The sequence below is a fragment of the Martes martes genome (genome assembly GCF_963455335.1).
Source record: "Martes martes genome assembly, chromosome: 1".
Lineage (NCBI taxonomy): Eukaryota > Metazoa > Chordata > Mammalia > Carnivora > Mustelidae > Martes > Martes martes.
Window position 1 is genome coordinate 79703296 of NC_137888.1, and position 22219 is coordinate 79725514.

General features: G+C 42.9%; 1 protein-coding gene across 3 annotated transcripts in view; it reads right to left on the reverse strand.

Annotated features, from left to right (window-relative positions):
* Positions 1 to 22219, reverse strand: part of PLCH1 (phospholipase C eta 1) — a gene marked incomplete at its 5' end in the record, with an annotated part of 214263 nt that overhangs the window by 11391 nt on the left and 180653 nt on the right. For 2 of the 3 annotated variants that reach the window (XM_080821571.1, XM_080821573.1), the window contains 7 exons: positions 1614 to 1738; positions 3118 to 3225; positions 3316 to 3495; positions 6470 to 6567; positions 7811 to 7902; positions 10758 to 10829; positions 16123 to 16284. In XM_080821571.1, coding sequence (XP_080677697.1) covers positions 1614 to 1738; positions 3118 to 3225; positions 3316 to 3495; positions 6470 to 6567; positions 7811 to 7902; positions 10758 to 10829; positions 16123 to 16284 — 837 coding nt within the window. Of the gene's footprint in view, positions 1 to 1613; positions 1739 to 3117; positions 3226 to 3315; positions 3496 to 6469; positions 6568 to 7810; positions 7906 to 10757; positions 10830 to 16122; positions 16285 to 22219 lie in introns of all 3 variants that reach the window. The other variant, XM_080821572.1, reaches the window with a different exon arrangement.

Genomic DNA, 22219 nt, shown 5'->3' on the forward strand with positions numbered 1-22219 from the left:
CTCAGCTGGAAAAGCATGCAACTCTTGATCTCGGGGACAAGAGTTCAAGGTCCATGTTGGATATAGCGATTAATTAAAAAAAAAAAAAAAAGAAGAAGAGCATATACTATAAGAGTCTATTTACATAAAGTTTGAACACAGACAACATTAATGTGTTGTGATAAGGGGTGGTGTTTGATTGGGGGGGTTGAGAGTAGATATTTACTGGAAGGGTGAATGGAAGACTTCTGAGGGGGTTCTCAGATGTTCTGCATTGATCTGTGTTGCATGATAATTAATCAAGCTTTGCACATCTGATTTCTGCACTTTACTGTATTTAAATCAGCTGTATACTATAATGTAACTTAAAAAGTACCAAAAATAATAAGATTAAAAAGGAATCAATAGAAAAAAATGAATGCTTAGTCTTCTTTCCCACCTACCCCCCTCATCCCCTCCCCTCCAGGAGGAGGGACCCTGCTTTGCTGGTCATTTGTAAACTCTCTCTCACCATGCAAGTTGTGAATAAAAAGCAATGAGAGACTGAAACCTTAAGAATCCAGAAAGAGCTGATCTAAAAGTATAAAGGAGAGAGAGTTATCTAGTCTGAGAAAACATTTTAGGAGCTGGAAAGGAAGGAGAAATAATGGAGTTTCAGGGAACAAGAGCTTGAAGTACATTGGAAAAACATGTTGAGAACATTGGGTGGATACACATGTTTTCTGGAAATTTTTTGGAATATTTTTTGGAAAATTTTATGGGTGAAGCTAGATGCTGGAGATGTGGCATTAATTTTACTAACTTCACAAGTTGTCTGAGGTTCAAAAATTTTCAAACTAAAAAGTTTGAGAGGAAAAAATAGCAAGGGTCTTCATTTTTGTAGACAGTGAAGAAAAGAAAAAAGGAAAGAAGGGATAAGGATACATTTTCTGATACTGTCCAAACAGCTACTCTTGCTGCTAAGAGGAGGACAGAATGGAAGCAGGGAGACCAGTCAGCCGTGGGGCTACCTCAGCAGAACTGACGAGAGACGAGGGGGGTGTGGATTAGGCTGGAGGCAACAGCAATGGAACAAACAATCCCACACGAAGCTCCTACTTTCTGAGGAGTAGGACATGGTGCCATCTGTGAAAGATGAGAAGGAAAGTGATGGGAACACCCATTTGAGGAGAGAGAAGGCTGGAACTAGCCCCTGTGGAGAACAGGATCGAAGGCTGACAAGGTGAAGAGGATGGTCACATAGCATCGCGGGTCAGCTGAGATTTGCAACAAAGAGTTTATGGTGGAACCCAACAGCAGGGCTGAGTTGTGTCCCCACTCAACATTCAAGATCCAAAAACGCTGGTTTAACAAGGTGGAGTGGCAAGGGGCCTGAGGTGATAAACCACTCCTGAGAGGAAGAACATGGCGTGCCTCCAACATAGATGGTGTATGCATTCCGGAAGGGACTGTCAATGCTTGCCAATAAGTCAGCTGATACCCGATGAGCTGAGGTCAGTGCTCGTTTACAAACACAGACACAGAGAGAAAGAGAGAGAGCGTGAGAGAGCAAGAACTCTGAAGGTATTCCAGATGAGATATAATCACAATAAAATAACCATGTAGTTAACCACTTGGTCATACACATGGCTTACCTCGCCTCGGTCTCCAAACATGGAGTCTGGAGGTTTGGGGAGTTGCTGTCCACTGATTACTTTCAGGATGAGCTGCTTTTTGGGGTTGGCAGGAAGTGGGTCACCAGAGAAAGGGTTGAAAGTACCTAAGGCAAGTAAAGGGGAGGTTAAAATCTGAGGCTGGTAACACGGGAAAACACACACACACACCCTTCAAGCACGCAGAACAAAGAAACAAGTGCTGAACGACTACAGTGTTTCCTGGAGCAAAGACATGATCACATAACTATCAGTGTGGCTTCTACCTGAAGGCAATGCTGGCTGGCATTTCTATAGCTGCGGTTTTTGTTAGAATCCATGCTCCCAAAGGCAAAGGAACAGGCCAATTTAAAGTGTCTGTGGTGCAATTATCAATCATGGCGAGGGAGAAGAGAGGCATTTTCTTGGAATGCCAACAGTGTAGATGTCAGATTCAAATAATTTTCTAACTTAAACTATCGTAGGTATATAAAGTGAATATAACAAACAGAAAGACCCGAAACGAAGCAAACAGCAGAGCAATAAAACATACAAAGCATAAAATCCTGAAGGCACATCTGTTAACACTTCTTTACCTGAATTGCTAAAAATCCAATTTGGAAAATTTTTAAAGAATTTTAATGAGCAGAACCAAAAACAAGTGTTTTTCTTTTCCCTACTGTTAGCACTGCTTTATAATTAGACTACACTGACTAAAAGGGCTTGATAAAATTGTCTCAGGTATTTTAATTTTGGTAGTGGGTTTCAGACTCACTCAATGACTGGGCTCAGACCTTACACGGCAGCACAACTTATAAGTAATGCCCAGTGCATATCACGCTGGGAGGCACTGGATCTCAGATGACAATTCATCGCTATTTATGACCCTCTTCATGTACGTAACCTCCCAAGAGAACATTCTAAACATCATGCTAACCAAATATTAAATAGTTGTGACCAGAGTTCTAATTTGCATTCAACACCTTCACCCATCTCCTTTTTAAAAATCATGTTGCGGGGGCGCCTGGGTGGCTCAGTGGGTTAAAGCCTCTGCCTTCGGCTCAGGTCATGATCTCAGGGTCCTGAGATCGAGCCCCACATGGGGCTCTCTGCTCAGCAGGGAGCCTGCTTCCCTTCCTCTCTCTCTGCCTGCCTCTCTCCTTACTTGTGATCTCTGTCAAATAAATAAATTTAAATTAAAAAAAAAAATCATGTTGCGGGGCACCTGGGTGGCTCAGCGGGCTGGGCCTCTGCCTTCGGCTCAGGTCATGATCTCAGGGTCCTGGGATCGAGCCCCACATCTGGCTCTCTGCTCAGCGGGGAACCTGCTTCCCCCTCTCTCTCTGCCTGTCTCTCTGCCTACTTGTGATCTCCCTCTCTCTAATGAATAGACAAAATCTCTTTAAAAAAAATTCATGTTGCAAAACACTGACGTATCACATTTTCCAGAGAGCTCCTCCAGTAAGGTGGCTGCAATTGGAGAGACCACTATGAAGTGAACACACACCTTTACACATTTGTTGGGGTTTGAGGACGTAGCCACAATTGCCATTTGTCTTGAACTTGGCTCGATTTAATTGCATCATTCGCCCTTCAGACTGGTAGTTCAGTGCCACTGTGCAAGTTCAAAGTTTGAGAGGTTAGGCAAGACAGCAGCATGGGGTCAGGACATACAGAGAACTGCTCCTTCCCGAGGCATACACACCTAGCTGGCAACCCGCGTTCCAGTAGGGCAGAGGGTTGAAGTTACTGGAATCAATGCGGTAGGCGGAGGGGTAAATCCTTGTGAGCTGCTTTTGGTTATAAATCATGAACTGCTCCGACTTCTGCTGAACCACCTGATGTGCTCTTGTTTCACTGAATGACAACACGTTTCCTGTGGTTCCTGGCAGTTTTTAATAATGAGAAAAGAAATGTGAGAACATCCGCCGAGAAACCACCACTCACAAAAGACTTTCTAAGACATTAGATTATGTCCATAATAAAATGCAGAGCAAAAGAGTGAATTCAACCAGAGTAGGAGTAGCTTCGGGCCAAGAAAGAGCCAGAAAATCCCATTCCTGGGACTCTTGAACCATTTGGGGTCAAATCTGAGCTGCTCATCTTGCAAGGGTAACTGCGTATTTCTGAGTCCCACGCTCCCCCAGGAATTCAGTCATCTCACTAGTTCATGTCTGTCTGGCTAGCAGGAAGAGGACTGGCAGGGAAATTATTTTTTAGGGACATGACTCCAACAGAATATCTTTGGCAAAGATATAGCCAGTCATGGATAAATAAAACTATGTAACTTATTACTACGTAACTTATTCCTGATGACAAGGAGGCATTCATTGAAGACATTCATCTAAAAAGCACACATGTGAAGTACATATTAACCGATAGCATTCAGGGTCCAAGAAAATAAAAGACCAATTCCAAAGGAGAAAAATGGAGTTTTAATGTTCATTTGTTTAGAATTATGAAACCAGTCAAAAGCTATTTGGGCAAAAGGAATAAAAATGGAGAAAGACTTTAAAGAGTATTATAAAAAAATAAAATCTCAGAAACAAGAATAATCTTTCATTATCCAAATAAACCATGAAAAAAATAAAGGGAGGTAGAAGAAAAGGAAGCCTATATTACAGTTTCTGCTGGACTGTCCTCAGGTCGTGTTAATCCAGGGCCAAGGAAGCACCAAATCTGTGGGTCATGCTGGAGGTAACCCCCAAGCCATCAATATCCCCCCCTTTTCTCCAATCCCGTGTCTATAATGTCCCCATTACTCCTACTCCTTCACTGAACATCCTCATCCTACCCCCAAAACGATCACTCATATGTCGTCTGGACCTACTAGAAGAAGCCAGCACAAATAAAGACCCACACTTGCCCAGAGCCTCATTTTTCCAGTGTTTACCCTGATGAGCCGAGTGTGTCTGAACCCAGATGGAGGGACATGGCTCACAAAGCCAAGGAGTTGAACTACATAGTCTTGCTGGGTCATTGGGGCCTGAATTGTATCCACCCCGTGCATGTTAATTAGAACCCATATGGGCCCCACTCAGGGCCCCAGTTGCCCTCAGGACTGCACAACCTTAGACTTTAAACGCTGGCCAAATGACCGACAGTTATACTCTGGGGATGCAACTTGGAGTGATCATAAATATAGAACGGAGGCAAAGAAATTACGGTTTTTAATCACATGATTTCTCTCATATACACTCTCTCCTTATCACATATATTTTATTGACATACTTATTAACATAGTTTACGTTTGTCAAGCAGACTAAAAATAATCTTACTTGCAGATTTTGATAAGTAATGTTTTAAACATGATGGGAGAAAATCCAGTCTTTTTGACAAGCCCCAGTCAAGTGCAGTAACACTATCATCAGTGCCACTGTTTTCTCTGTCTCACCACATAAATATGTACACCACATTATCAGTAAGATGACCTTGCTAATTAGGCATATAATCAACTAGCATATGAATAGATCTGAGTTGTTTTGCATTGGGGTAAGACATGCATTCGTTATTTATTGCTCATTTTGTGGCTATACATGCACACACAACAAAAACTCAAGTTCAAGAGCAAAGAGTACTCCATATTATTTTCCATTCAGCTAATAGAATTATTGTTTCTGAAGGTATTTAGTAAAAATTATATTCCTTGGGGCACCTGAGTGGCTCAGCTGGTTAAGCATCCAACTCTTGGTTCTGGCTCGGGTCATGATCTCAGGGTCCTGGGATTGTCGGGCTCCCTGCTCAGTGGGGAGTCTGCTTGCGCTTCTCTCTCTCTCTCCCTCTCCCTCTGCCTCTCCCCCTGGCTCGTGTTCTCATTTTTTTCCCTCTCTCTCAAATAAATAAATATGTCTTCTTAAAGAATTATATTCCTTTAAACCAAATACACCTTTCACTCCATTAAGACACTCACTGAGTTTATTTTCTACCTATGGGCGGTTATTACAAGGACAGTTTCTCGTGTGAAATTAATTTCATTTTTTTAAATTGTCTCCATTTGAGGAAGGAATCAACACCAAGGGTAAGAGAGAAAACAATACACTTGTGGAATGGGGAAAAACAAAGAAGAGAGATCTCTGAGGAGATTCCTGGAGGTCTGTGACAGACTTAACACTTGGCACAATGTTGTTTTTCCTTCACTAAGATTGGGAAAAGTTGGGAAAATGAAAGATTTTTCATTTAGATTTCACTTCCACTAAAATTAGAATTAGGTCGAAAAGCCATATGACTGGAGTTTGTTTCTATAAGAATTCAGTAACTGAACAAAACAGAAATGAGAAGGGAAGAGGATAAAGGGAAGAAGAGCAGCTAGCAGGGAAGTCCGGGGTAAGAACACCTGTGATTAGGATTTCTCAACGCAACATGATGCGGACAACAGGTGAAAATCAGTGAAAGAATCCGTGCTTCTGAAATTCCTGCTCTGTTCAAACTTCAATCTATGGGTTAAATTATCTTCATCAAAGTCAAAATTTCCAATGACAAAATATGGGATTTTTGAGGTGCTATTTCAGTTTTCTTCTTTCTTCTGGTCATTCGCACTAGGAACGCCCATCTGTGACCTGGTCACCAGACCACGACGTCAGGTCTCCACAGTTCACGCCTTAGGCAAGACACTACTATAATGCATTTGTCTTTATATAATAATGAAGTCTTCCTCTGTCCAGCCAATCAGGCTACCACAGTAATTAATATGGCCCCCACTGTGAGCAAAGACTTACACTGGCAGCCAGTTTCCTGACACGTTGGAGGCTACCAGTTCCAGAAATGTGTGCTGATGATCCGATTAATAAACAGTTAGTTAGTAAACGGTTGGCAAAGAAAAGTCGAGAATGTTTCCCCAAGAAGAAAAGCTCTCTCCTTACCATCGTCCACGATGTCCTGGGCCGCCACAGAGTTTGTATACACCACCAAGTCAGAGAGCTCTCGGCAGAGCTTCATGGTTTTCCTGCGGCGACCCAACCTATGACATACACAGCCAGGACTCATGTCACTTAGAGCTGGAAGAGGTTTGGTCTCCACCTTCCTTACCTGCCCCTAGTGGAGCCAGGATTAGAACCCAAGCGTGAGTCCTAGTTCAGCTCTCTTTCCACCACAATACCCTGTTCATATGGTTTTATTCACTGCTCAGCTGAGAACCAGTGTCTTCTCGTGTATTTGTGAGTTCTGTCGTGAAGGGTTTGACTGCCACTGTTCCCCAGCCAACAAGGAACGGAAGCGGAGTTCATCAGGCATCTCCTCAACTTTGGCAGGAGGAGAACCTGGACTTCTATTTGAGAACATTCACAGCAGAGGTCTCCTGGGAGGTGGTCCCATTTCTCTTACATCCTTTACTGTAACTACGGAGTCAATTTTCTGTATCCTAAGGACAGGAACCTCATACATCCTCTCTGCCCTTACTAGTTACCATTTTATGTATGGATATTTTGTTGAAGTGAAGCTAAATATAAAATTTAATTGAGCACTAAATGTCCATTCCTACAAGACTTCTCTATGCTTCTAATTTCATTTAACTTCAGTCTTTCAATAAAGGCACACGGGTATGCGTGTGTGTGTGTGTGTGTGTGTGTGTGTGCATGTGCGTTCACTTATCTATGATATAATTTACATTCCTCTGTGACTTTACAGTGTACACGAGCTGCCAGAAAATCATCTTATTCATCTCAAATTCTATTGGCAATAATAAAGAAAACAGCAGCTAATATTTTTTTGAGTCCTTAGTTAATTGGAATAGGGCTTATCAGGCTAAATAATTTAATTCCTTTAATCCTCATAATGACCCTAAGAACTAGAAACATATGAGAAGCCTAACTCATCCCATGTTAGCAGCACAGGAACAAGAGTTCCAAGTCTGGCTATTTAAGATGTCTAGCTTTGCACATGTGCTCATCATCCATCAGCTCTTTCAGTCTCCTAGGAGAGCCCCGCAGACTAGCTCCTGCGGCCCCTCTTTCTTCTCCGAAGAGAACTCTTCCCTGACCACTGCCACAGCCAGCGCTTAGCAAGAGCTCCCTATGGGCCAGACGCAGTGTAAGTCCCCTCCTTGTGTTATTATCTCACACCCAGTTCATCTCCCCACGTTCTGCTGCACTGAGCACTTGAGCTTGTGATCCACTTCTCTAGACACATACAACTAAAACAGTGAAGCTGATGGGACTGGAGAGGCCCCGGGAGTCTAAGCAGGAAACACGGAGGTACATTCTCACCTGTACAGCTGGTTGGTCTCCTTGCCAGGATTCTGCTGTGTGTCCTCCTCGTCATCAGTACTATACGACTTAGACCGTGATTTTGTGGTTTTCTGCTGGAAAATCACAGTAAACTGAACAACAAATTCACTGCATCAGGCACACCTGCAACATCTAGAGAATGGACTGGGCATTATAATATAAGCAAAAAGGACAATTACTTGGAAGAAAACAAATTAGCCGAATATTGCAGCTTGACTTACCATTAATAAAAAGCATGTCTACAATCATAATTACATTATAATATTAAGGCAAACCTGAGGGTTTCTTGCTTAAAATGGACTTCTAAGCTACAAAAGATATAGGTTTTAGAAAGATGATTAGTCATTTATTGAAGGTCTCCAAGAGCAGAAGGGTCATAGTTATAATATCTATTCAAATGACTGTAAGGGGATAAAATGGTCTTTTACTTAGGAAATTCACTATTCCTGCTGACTTATAAAAGACAGATTTGACAAAAAAGACAAGTAGTAATTTTTTTATGAATAACTTTTTCTTGTTTTTGATTAGCGTGCGCTCAAATAACTGTCTAAGTCAAACTGCACTTTTGAGATTTTGACCCGTTTTAATTTCTACCAACAGAATAAAAATTATTACCCACAGGGTTCAGGCTGAAAGGCTGCAGGACTAAAGGCTACCAGAAATAAAGACATTTTGGAATGACGCAGTTTTATCCCAACACATTAGAGATAACCCCACTGTTTGGCAATACATAACAGAAAAAAACAAATAATGGGAAGGGATCCTGTAATTGCAGAAAAACCTGCCACCAAAAAAACAGCTTCCACAAACAAAGGTAAGATCTTTAGAGAGCACCCTGGACCTCTCAGGGCTGTGGCTTAGAAAGGAAAAGGGAGACCACCCTCGTGTTAACCATGGGACCACATCATCCTCCAGATTTTCTCTTACTTAACAAGTAAAACACCAAACCAAACTGCTGGCATAAACACACTCAAGTCTGCTGCACTGACAGTAAGGTACCAATAAAGTCTAGAACCTTCTCTGGTGTTACTGATGTTTTGAGAACCTCAGAGTGCATGGTGTGCAAACACTAGCATCTGATGATCTCATGTTCCAGCCTGGCCTCCCACCAAGTGGGCAAGTTGGCCAACCTCTCTAGCTTCCTATTGTGTTTTTTAAAAGGAAAGAACAAAGACAACTATTTTATAAAGGATTATTGTTGTGAGATTAAATGAGATGATGGTTGTAAAGTCATTCTGTAAGCTACAGAATACTGACTTTCAAAATAAATACACTTCATATTTATTAAAATAACCCATCAACAGTCTTGTGGACATTCATTCTTATGACTTGAGTTCTAATAAATTTTAATTCTATTGTAGCTAAAGTATTTCTTCATCTTTCAATGGCTGCCTAATTATACATTATGTAAATGAATTATGGACTAAAGAAGTCTTTATGGGTGAACAATTTGGTTGTTTTCAGTTTTTTAGTATAATGACTACTTTGCCCAACCTTTTAATAAATTATCCTATTGATGGAGCAGGAAACTCCAGCTACAACATTCCTTAAAGTACAAGAAATGGCCTTACAGAAACTTCATGCATAAAGTTTACCACCCAATAATTGATTTCTTATATACTATGTTATACCTTTATATTGAAAAGGTATAACATAGTTTTACCTTTTTATTTAAGCATAGCATACATTTAGAAAAATACAACAATCTTAAGCATGATGACTTTCCAAGGTCACAAAATGATACCACCCAAATGAGGAAATGAAGTATTAGGTGCCCATAAGCTTTCTGATCTTCCATTCAGAAAGCTTCCTTACCTCCTCTCCAAAGGTAACTACTATCCTGACTTACACCTCTTGGATCTTTTTTGCCTATTTTTAAACTTCATCTAAATCATACCAAATTGTATGTACTATCTTCGGTCTGGCTTCTTTTGCTCAATGACATGTTTATAAAGATATTACTGTATGTAGTTGTTATTTTGTCATTTTCCTTGCTGAAAAATATTCTCTTATGTGAATACACCACAATTTTTATTTGTTCTATTGTTCACAGACATTTGAACAGTTTCCTATTTGTACTATTACAACTAATGCCACTATAAATATTAGGTGTATGTCATGAGGCTGAAACACAACAGTAGAACTGATAAGACATGGTGCATAATACAGCTTTAATAGATACTGTGAAATAGTGTGAAATAGTTGCACAAATGCATACTCCCATTAGAAGTGAATAAAGTTCAAGTTGCTCACATCCTCACTAACCCTTGGTGCTGTCAATCGTTTTATGTCTGCGGTTGTGACAGGTATATATATGGGTAATATGTGAAATCTCATCATCATTTAGTTTGCATTTCCCAGGGGATTGATAAGGCTCAGGACCTTTTCTACACTAGCTATTTGGAAATCTTGTTTTGTGAGAGGCCACTTAAGTCTTTTGCCCATTTAAAAAAAAACTATGGGGGCTCCTCAGTGGCTCAGTCAGTTAAGCATCTGATTCTTGGTTTTGGCTCGGGTCATGATCTCATGGGTCGTGGGACTGGGAGTCTGCTTGAAGATTCTCTCCTTCCACCCCTTGTCCCACTTGTGCATGCTTTCTCTCTCTCTAAAATTAATAATTTTTTTTTAAATTATGGTATTTTTGTATTGATTATAAGAATTCTTCATATATCCAGGATATAAGTCCTTTGTAGGATATGGGTATCGAAAATACCCTTTTCGAGTATGAAGCCTACTTATCAAGTAATAATAAGAAGGATTTCTTAAGAAGCTCTTCAATTTTAAAGTAGCTTATCAATCTTTCTCTTTTCTGAAGTCCTATTTAAGAAATCTTCAGTTATTCCAAGGTTATGATGATATTGTCCTGCTACTTTCCAGTCTTTTTAAATTAATTGGACTAAGCACCTTTGTCACTCTTAATTCATACCTTATGTTTTCCAAAGTTGGTCATGAGGGATCGTCCATGTGATTTCTTTCCATTTTCCTTCACATCTGGATGCTGAGTAAATAAAACATAATATGACTATTTCTCTTCTTCGCTTTTGTTTTTGCCTTAGTTCTGGTGGGATGGCAGGGGAACCCTCCTTGCCTTAGACAGAACACGCAGGTCCCATTCATTTCCTCCTGTCCCATACCTTCACTACCCCAAAAGTTGTGGAGTCTATCTCAAGAGAGGGAGACACTGGACTAGAGAAGTGTGGGCACCAACCAGGAGACAGTAACCGCCAACCACTTCCCAAACTGGTGTCAAGGGCCTCTTAGGAATGTCCAGCTGTACCGGTCCCTCCAGTGCCTTGTCACAAGACTCCCTACAGCACAAGAGGTATTCTTCTAAATGCCCTGAGTGGGGATAATCACCTTTCATTAAAATAGATTCTGATTTTGAAAAATGGCTCAAAGTCTTTAAGAGCCAATTATGTTGACTAAAAAAACATCATCATCGTCACATTGATGGAATACTGCTACTTGGGATTGTAAAACATTAAAAATGAATAAAACCCAAATACATCTATTAGGTAATAAGACTGTTTTTGTTTGTTTAAGTAAACCACAGCAGAGCTTATCTGTTTGTTGAAATTAATTCCCTGCGTGGTGAGCATCTGGAAGAGGCATTGCAGCCTCTGAAATCTTCCTCATGTGGGTTAGTTTTCCAGGCTAGAGATCTCCTCACTCAAGCCCATCTCTCATTAGGGGAAAGAAAGCCCACACTGCCAAAGGGGTTTGGACTCCTTCTCAATGGTCATCCCTAAAAATATGTATTAGCTGGTTCAGGGCTAAGGACATGGTATAAGGAGAGATCAGCAGGCCCCACCCTCCTGGGCCTTCTGGCTAAACAGAGAAGAAGCAGAGATAAGCACATAAATGGAATAAATGTGGGTGAGCAAAACTACTTAAAATCAAAATGCCAGGGAGGCACTGATGTCTATTCATAGAGACTAATCAAAGATATAATTGGGGGTGGGAAGAGGATAAGATTAAGAACTGACTGGGGAAAGAGACAGTTCAGAAAATGCTGCAGGAGGTAGGAGGGGGTTTACAAGGTAATTTCATTTGACTGGTTAATGTCTATTGACTGCCTTGGAAGATCTACTGAAGCTGAATGTTAACTGTTCAAAAACCCTGGAGTTAAGAAGATAGCCAGATATGGTCATAGAAGTAACACTGCTTTCTAAGTTAGAAGACCCAGTTCTGAGACCAAATAGCTAAATGTCCTTTGTCCATCGGTTGCCTTCTCTTGACCTGTTTTCTTACCTGTGAAATGGGAGAGGAATGGATCACTTAACCTCTGAGTTCCTTTCTATTTCAAATAGCCCTCCTACCGGTCAGAGAACCATGTCATTTATTGTCCAAAACAAACTCTTTTAAGAGTGAAATAGGCACTTTTAACAATTACCCTGGGACAATAGTTATGAAGTGGGGCTGTCCTGTGCAAAGTGAAGTGTATGTCACGCTATTTAGTAGGCACCTCCTACACCCCAAGGATTATGTTAAGTGCATTACATATATTCTCATTTAGTATATAACCACCCTCAGAGAGAAGTAGGGTTAAAATCCCATTTTACAAATAAGAAAAATTGAAGTACAGTGAAGTTAAATAATATGCTCAAAGTCACAAAGCTAGTTGGTGATAAAACGGGGGTTGTGTGTAGCTCTAAATCATCGTCTCTCTGGCTTGCTCTCCCCCAACTTCTCCCATCTCACATGACCTCTTTATGTAGAAGGGTAATCCCCACAAATACCCATCTCCAACATGACCTCTCCCTGAGCATCAGTACCACATTTTTTATTGAGTCCACAGATTGGACACTGTGCTAGGAACTTGGCACGTATACAAGGGAACAGCAAGCAAAAGAGATGCAGACTCTGTCCTCCCTGGGCTTGCAACCTAAGGGTGGACAAAAATGTAACACACTGACGGGATTCTGACGGGAAAAGTGCAGGGCATGGCAGGATGGCATGGGAAGGCCACCTACCAGACCTGAGGATCAAGGAGGACTTCCACGGAGACAAGCAAAAGCTGAAGCCGGAAGATGGGTAGACCTTTTCTAAGTGAGATGAGAAGGAGGAAGTGCGTGGCGGCCAAGGGAGGAGCAAGCACAAAAGCCGAGTGCTAAGAACACGGTACCTGCCAGGAGACAAAGGAAGTAGGGTGGGTGTGGACTTGTACGCATGCCCACTCGTGAACAAGTCAGCGCCGGGGCCAGAGCCTGGGGAAAGGGTCCTATGGGCTATATCCTGGAAGGTGGACATTATCCTCCACACTCTGAGGAGACTCTGAATGGTTTAAAAAGCAAGGAAATGGCATTATCAGAGGCCTGTTTCTGAAATATGACTACGGTCGTGGAATAAATGAGAAATTGGAGTGGGTGGGAGAGCAGAGGAGCAGGAAAAGTCCCCTTATAGAAGAATTATGGCCATCCAGACAGTTGCCACTATGCTAAAAAAAAAAAAAAAAAAAAAAAAAGAACAAGAAGATTTAAGAACCCCAAAGGACAGGCATCTTTCTTGTGTCTACTATGTTCTTCGAGCCTGAAGGATGAGCACTTCATGTTTCTTTTACTCCAATCCCCTCCAGGGGGAAAAGAGCACAAGGAGAATGCAGTGTTGCATGGCTAGATGACAATCCAGCAAGAAGGAAGCTGGGCTGATGCACTGCCCTGAACCACACAGCCCAGCCTCAACCTTGGCTCTCAATATGAATGTGTATCCAACACAGATGGACTCATCTCAATAGTAACTCGTCCTTGCCCACTGAGCCCAAAACCACATTTTAAAAACTAACAGCAGTGTTAAAAACCTCAACGCTCATACAATGGAATACTATGCAGCCATCAAAGAAATGAAATCTTGCCATTTGCAATGATGTGGATGGAACTAGAGGGTATTATGCTAAGCAGTATAAGTCAATCAGAGAAAGACAATTATCGTATGATCTCACTGATATGAGGAACTTGAGAGGTGGGGGCTTGTGGGGGGTAAGGAAGGAAAAAATGAAATAAGATAGGATCGGGACGGAGACAAACCATAAGACACTCACAAACTGAGGGTTGTTTGGGGGTATGGAGGTAGGGATAGGGTGGCTGGGTGATGGACATTGGGGAGGGTATGTGCTATGGTGAGTGCTGTGACGTATGTAAGACTGATGATTCATAGACCTGTACCCCTGGGGCAAATGATACATTATATGTTAATAAAAATAATTAATTTTAAAAAAACCCAACACTTTACAGCCCAGTCTACTAAAGTCACAGTCTCCACATTAGCAGTCTAATGCATTCTCGTAGTCACCCAGATTGAATGGAAAGTAAAAAATAAGAAAAAGGGGAATGAGTTTTGTTCCAGCACACGTTGGAAATTTGAAATCCCTTACCATCTTACCTGAGAAGGTAATTGTCACTAGGATTTCTTCCATGAATAGCAAAAGAAGGATGGGTTTAATTTGTTTCTCCCAAATCTGCAAGACCTGCCATGGCCTGTCCAATTGGAATGATCTAGGATGCAGCAGAGACTTCTCCAGAAGCATCAGGGGAAGTGACTGGCCCAGGTTAGCCAATGAGCGTTCACAACGAATAAGAAGCAGAAATCAAGGTGAGCTAACCAATTTTACAGACATTTGTGTGGTTAAAACTAAGTGGCTGGAAGGGGAGGGTGAAGAGGAAGCAGTTTCTATTTATAGAAATCTTTAAGAAAATTCAGAATTGTATGATCAATGGTAAGGACGGTACTATTGTAATCCACATTTCAGTTGCGTCCCCAATATTCCATTCTGCCTAACGTGCAACATCAGGGTGGCTGACCTTGGCACCACTTCCAGTAGTAAATTCTCTGGAATTAACAAGCCAATATTATCCTATACCCTTGGCAAGTTATCATTCCAGCAGGACATGTACTCAGGGCCACGGTGATTAGGTTAGGGGTGGGTGTATGAGCTAAGCTGGCCAACCAGAGCGCAGCACAAACCCTAGAGAGTAACCACCAATGCTCAGTTGTTAATTCGATTCAAGCGTGGTCACCCCATGTGGTCCCCCTTCTGACTGGGGATCCCTGAGTCCCGGAGGAGAGGCGGCAGTACCAGGGAAGTCAGTTATTAGAGCCAGTGGCTGCCTGGATCTCCTCTAGGCCAGAATAAATGTCCTTGATGCCCTGCAATGATAATATCAATAAACCCACCCTCCTTTGTCCTTGCCCATTTCTGATACTTCTATTAGAAAGGAGAGTTAAAATCTCAGCTGGAGCCCAAATCATTCATTCATTCAGCAACCTCCTATGAAAGTTGCACTAAGGCCCAGGCACTATAACAAGTCAGAAAAATGACGGTTATTAAGACTGGCACGGTTCTTGTCTTCAAGGAATCTATAATCAAGTTGAAAAGACGGATATTTAGTAAATTATTGCATATGTGTTAAAAAAAACCTTCAGAAAAGAGAAGCTGTCACAGGCCACCATGGACAATATAAAGGGATAACTAACCTAATCCCAGGTCAAGGCAGGACTCATCTGGACATCACACTGAGGCTGGAATTTAAGACTAAGTAGGCATTAGCAAGAGCAGAGGTAGGAATGGAGTGTTCTGGGCAGAGGGAAAAGAACGTGAGGAAGACCATGACGTACAGATAGCCGTGGTTGGTGGGACAACTGTGGGAAGCAGTGTGACCGTGTGAATATAAGAAGATCTGAGAGGTAGACAAGAATGCAATGACGCAGGTCCTTGAAAGCCTGGTTAAAGAGTTCACAATTTATCCCATTCATAACACGAAGCTACCGGACAATTTTCAACAGTAGAGTGGCATGAAAAGATTTACATTTTGAAAACATCATGCTAATTTCAGAGTGGAGATCGGATTGAAGGAGGGCAAGAAAGGTCCAGGTGACAGTTGGCGTTGGCCTGGATGAGGACCCAGCCACGGCCAGGAGAAGCAGATGGATGGAAGACACACTCAGGAGGTCCAGTCAGAGCAGCACGGAAGACAACGGGCTGGGGAGGGAAGGGGGGTGCAGCACGTAGTGGACTCGAGCCTTTTCCCTCAGCTGAGCAGGCACAGGAAAGTTGAGTCTGGACCACTGTCCTGAGGGTCCCAGTGAAGCAGTATTTGAGTGACTTCTGCCTCTGTCCATTTACTTTTAACAATTTCTCACATCATTTTGCAATGGGAGATTTTTATTTCTTGAGCAATAGGAGGAGAGAAATGGAAGAAACTGGAGAATTTCACCAACAATAAAAGATCAGAAACAGAGCGTGAGGTCCTTTCCTTTTTCCTATCGAAGGACAAGTACAAGAGGGAACTGGGTACCTGTTTCAGGTGTGCATTTAAGCCTTCATGCGTGGCCTTTAGTAGAGCCCTCACTGTGAAACTATCCGGATCTTCTTTGTCTCGAATTTGAGATTCTTTTAACAGTGACTCCAGTTTTTTCCTTATGAAAGATTCCACCTGATGCTCAGTGGTCCCATTATTCTGCAAAGAATTAAGCAATGAAAATTATTTCCCTTAAGAAACACAGAATGAGAACACAACCCTCGTTCAAGCCAACATTGCTTCTATAATTTGATTACCTTTCAATTACCTGTAAGAAGTTAAGCACAATATGCCATTTTGGTCCTCCCCACCCATACACACTGAATCCCCCAAATACTGATTACTATGATTATATTCAACCCTTGAGAACCTTACAAGGTCTTATCATTTTCATTTCAGAGATGTGGAAACTGATGCTCAGAGAAATTAAGTTGCTCAAGTTTACAAAGCTAGTAAGAAGCTGAGGCAGAATTCAATCCTTCCCATCATGCTACATTGCACTTTTAATAGAGGGAAAGTGAAGGAGAGTCTTAAAAACTAAGTCTTCTGTATCTACACAGGTAAATTTGAGAAAAAAACATATGCTATTAAAAAAAAAAATCACCTCGGCATCACAATTCCAGACTTCAAGCTCTATTACAAAGCTGTCATCATCAAGACAGTACAGTACTGGCACAAAAACAGACACATAGATGAATGGAACAGAATAGAGAGCCCAGAAACAGACCCTCAACTCTAAGGTCAACTAATCTTTGACAAAGCAGGTAGGAATGTCCAATGGAAAAAAGACAGCCTCTTCAACAAATGGTACTGGGAAAATTGGACAGCCACATGCAGAAAAATGAAATTGGACTATTTCCTTACACCACACATGAAAATAGACTCAAAATGGATGAAGGACCTCAATGTGAGAAAGGAATCCATCAAAATCCTTGAGGAGAACACAGGCAGCAACCTCTTTGACCTCAACAACTTCTTCCTAGGAACATCGCCAAAGGCAACAGAAGCAAGGGCAAAAATGAACTATTGGGATTTCATCAAGATCAAAAGCTTTTGCACAGCAAAGGAAACAGTTAACAAAACCAAAAGACAACTGACACAATGGGAGAAGATATTTGCAAACGACATATCAGATAAAGGGCTAGTATCCAAAATCTATAAAGAGCTTAACAAACTCAACACCCAAAGAACAAATAATCCAATCGAGAAATGGGCAGAGGACATGAACAGACATTTCTGCAAAGAAGACATCCAGATGGCCAACAGACACATGAAAAAGTGCTCCAGATCACTCGGCATCAGGGAAATACAAATCAAAACCACAATGAGATACCACCTCACACCAGTCAGAATGGCTAAAATTAACAAGTCAAGAAATGACAGATGCTGGCGAGGATGCGGAGAGAGGGGAACCCTCCTACACTGCTGGTGGGAATGCAAGCTGGTGCAACCACTCTGGAAAACAGTGTGGAGGTTCCTCAAAAAACTGAAAATAGAGCTACCCTATGACCCAGCGATTGCACTACTGGGGATATATCCTAAAGATACAAACGTGGTGCTCCGAAGGGGCACGTGCACCCGAATGTTTATAGCAGCAATGTCCACAATAGCCAAACTATGGAAAGAACCTAGATGCCCATCAACAGATGAATGGATAAAGAAGATGTGGTATATATACACAATGGAATACTATGCAGCCATCAAAAGAAATGAAATCTTGCTATTTGCAACAACGTGGATGGAACTAGAGGGTATTATGCTTAGCGAAATAAGTCAATCGGAGAAAGACAACTATCATATGATCTCCCTGATATGAGGAAGTGGAGATGCAATGTGGGAGGTTTGGGGGTAGGAAAAGGAAAAATGAAAGAAGATGGGATCAGAGGGAGACAAACCATAAAAGACTCAATCTCAAAAAACAAACTGAGGGTTGCTGGGGGAGGGGGGACGGGAGAGGGTGGTGGGGATATGGACATTGGGGAGGGTATGGGCTATGAGGAGTGCTGTGAAGTGTGTAAACCTGGCGATTCACAGACATGTACCCCTGGGGATAAAAATACATTATATGTTTATTAAAAAATAAATAAAAAAGAAAAAAAAAGAAAAAAATCACCTCCTTTACTGAGGGGAAAAGAATGCGATGGGAGTCTCTGGAATTGAGGATTATTCTGAGAAAAAAGTTCTTTCCTACCACTGATCCAAATGTATAATTAAAGGGAACTCACTACTGACCTGTTCCCTGATTCGTCATTAAAATTACTTTAAGGTCACAAATAATTTCAAATGTTATGCTCCTGTCCAAATGACAACTTGGGCAATTTTTAGGTGACCCAGGGACATGGATTTCCTTGACGTCTTTCTTAGCATGGCTTTTCGGCCACCCTGCTCTGCCCGACCCCAGCGTCCCCGGGCTCCTCAGATCCTTTCACGTCTCTCTAGATCCAGCTCTCATCCTTAGTTCTTCGGCCACCTGCTGGAGGCCAGCCCAGCCACAGGGTAGGAAACCAGTCCTCCTCCACGAGGACCTCCTCCTACATTCCTCACCAAAAGTTTAAGGCCTGTTTTCCACTGACATGTTCATTACTAAGAGGTCATTATATTTAAACCCTGTAGAACCAGACAGTTTTCTGGTAATGCCTTTTATTTTCACAGTCTCTGATAAAGGAAAAGCCATATAAATGACGTAAGGGAAATTTGGGGGAAATAAGACTACATCAGGAATAGGTTGCTGACTTTCCCGGTATTAAAATCACATGCACGAATGTCTTCGGTATATCCAATGAACGAGGCACCTCACTTCACCACAGGCCCTCAGGTCTTGCAGAAGGTGCAAAGATGGAAAAGAGTTGATCTGCATGGATGGCAGAGATGCTAAAGACGTCCAAGGAACCACGGATGGCCAATGCAACTGTAGTTCTGAGAAGGAGCACAGCCTTCCTGCCCCAGTGACCAAAAGGTCCCCCAAGAAGGGGGGAAGGGTCTAGGGCTTTGCAACAGCGAAGAAGAGAGGGGCTTCCCTGTCACCCATAGCTCCTGCAAAGGTTTCCTAGAGCACAAGTTGCATGGAGGAGGGGACTGGCCGATAAAGTTAGAAATGTACCCTAGGGCCAGATGGCGGAGGGACGTGAAGGCAAGAGGTGGGGAGTTCCTGAGAGCCTCTGGGTAGCTAAGTGTCTGACTATAGTATTTTAGAAATAGTATTAACCTGGCAGCCTGTGCAGAAAGAGGACAGGGGCCTAGAGAGGAAAAGCCAGACACACTGGTTACTGCTACCAGCACAAAGAGCCTAGGCCAGTGTGCTGGGGAGGGATTTAACACAGAGGAGAGCTGGAGAGCAAACTTCATTTTGCATACAACAAACTGAGCTGCCTGCTGCTGTATGCGGGGAGAGAAACATGACTAAAACACAACCCCCCTGTCACAGAACCCTCGGCATCACGGAGAAGACGGACACGTGAATGGCCAACTACACAAGCAGGTCCAAGTGACAGCACCAGGAAGATCATGGCCAGACAGAGGACGGGCACGTCCTCCAGCCTTGGGAAGGTGGCAAAGACTTCCAAGAGCAGCGGAAACCTGAGCCAAGCCTTAGAAGATGAGTACATTCATTTTCTGTGGCCGCTGTAACAAGCTACCACAAATCTGGTCGCTTAAAACAACAGAAATGTATTCCCTTGCGGTCCGAGAGGCCTGAAGCATGAAATCAACGCGTCAGCAGATCTAGACTCTCTCCTGTAGGAAAAGACGCTCCCTTGCTTCTTCCAGTTTATGGGGGCTCCTCCTGTTCCTTGGCTTGTCAGCCTAACTCCAGTCTCTGCCTCTGTCTTCACGTGGCCTCCTTCTGCGTGTCCCCTGCTTCTGCTGTGTCTCCTTTTGTTAGGAAGAAAACTACTCCATTGGATTTTTAAGGCCCACTTGGTTAATCCAGGATGATCTCTTCTCCAAGCCCTAACTTAATAACATCTACAGAGACTCACTTTCCAAAGAAGGTCGCATTCCTAGGTACCAAGGGGTAGGGCTTGAACATATCTTTTGGGGGACACACATCAACGTCCTACAATGAATAAGAGTTGAATATATGGCAGAGAGCAGAGTGACAGCATTCCAACAGGAGGGAAAGTGTGGAGAAAACAAACAGTAGCAGTAAGCAACAGTGACCATATGCATGTGGAGAAAAAAATCACAGGGAAAAATAGAAAAAGCAGCTACGGCTGTAAATCACGCTAAGGTTTTCCAAAACACAGTCATGTAATGATACTTCATTTGAGCTGCCTAGTACCCTTGAAGGCAGCCACTAGGGTTAGCCAAATTCAGTCATGATATAGGGGCAGAAAGATACAAAACTTTTCCAAACACACATGCCTAGGAAGTGGCTGAATAGGGACTTGAACCCAAGACTTCCGGTTCAAGATTCTTGGTCTATTTCTTCATATAATGCTGCAGCCATCCTTCTAATGCAGTTACAGAAAAAGATAAATTCTTGAGCCAAATTAAGCATGAGCAGGCTTATGTTTGGACAACCTAGAGGGCATCTGGGAAATTTATCCCCACAATCCCTCTGCGGGAAAGAGCAGGTCTCACTTAAATGCAGAAGGAAGAGAATTCTAGACATCCATCTCAAGTGACCCAGAGTCCTGACAGGGAGCACATCCATCAGGAGAACCAAAAGAGAAGGCATGTGAGAACACCCACCATGCCCAGGTCACCGAGAGGGCCCCAGATAAACCTCAGTTCCCTTCCCTGGCCCGGGGATGGTGAGGAGATGATCTGTGGCCGCGACGCCCAGAGACGTTCACAGGCAGCAAAGCAAGGCCACACACACAAAGCCCGACTGGCCAGCCGGCGTGGGAAATAGTGACTGCTTCATACAAAGGCTCTGGTTATTCACTTCACACCCTCCAAACACTGGGAGTTGCTGAAGGAATGATATTACTGCCTGTCGATCCTTCTCTTCTCTGTGATTTACAGAACAAGAAAATGAGCAGCCGTGGAGAACAAATAGATGCGTGGCTGAGGTTTCATTAGTGTTATCCTTCGGTCCCGGAACCCAGGAGCGCTGCTGAGAGCAAGCTGAGACAAGACACTTAACCCTGAGGCCTGTCAGCAAGTGTGCAGCTGTGGCAGGGACCACGGCTGAAAGCCCTCCGCTTCTTGCTCTTTTGTTCCCTGAGCCAGCAGCGGAGGAAGGATGTTGCTGCTGGGGGGGTAGGGGGGGTGGCATATGCAGGAAGCAGCCCTTTAACATGGTTGGGAGTAGTTTCCACCCAAGAAGACCTCGGGGTTCCTAATTCCAGTTTCTAAGAGGTCAATCTGATCTAGGAATGTCTGCCCAAAATAGGTAACTCACACAAACACATTCTTGTTTTTTTCCCCAGCATGAAATCCGAGGACGGCTGGAAAAGCAGAGAGCCAGAACCCGGGCTACCGCTCCAGCCTGGGAAACAGCAGGAATGGGGCTGCTCGAACAGTGGTGTTCTATTGCCACGGCCCACTGGAACCACTGAGGAGTGTTCCAAAACCCCAAACCCCGCCTCAGACCAATTATGTGGGACTCTCTGGGCCAGGACCTGGGTGTTGGGATTTTTGAAAGCTCCTCTGTCATTCCAATGTGCAGCCCACGCTGAGGACCTTTACTTTAAAACAAAACTAAACAAAACACTGGAATAGCTCACCATCCCCAAATGCCTTTTTCCCTGCCCCTAGGCTGAAATCTGGAGACAGGAAGGATAATATACTAGCCACCCTTTGTGAGGGCCTTTCCAAGCCTGGTATCTGAAGGCCTTGGGCTAAGAAACTGCTTCTCAGTGGCTCAAGTCTGTGCATGTACTCCTGTCCTCTACTATCTCCTGTCTGCTCCTTTAGCACCCTAGAACACGCAATGCTTAAGGGCCAGCTCCGGGCTCACATCAGCAATAATCATGCTGCTTCTGGTATTCTTATTACTAACAATATCTAATATTTATTGAGCACAAATCATGTGTCAGGCATGGTTCTTAGTTCTTTACAGGGTGTGAAACAGTTGTTATGTGTTCCTGTATAAGGCTCATATAAAACAGGTGGGAAGGCTTACTGTTTATGGGATAAGCGTCACGTA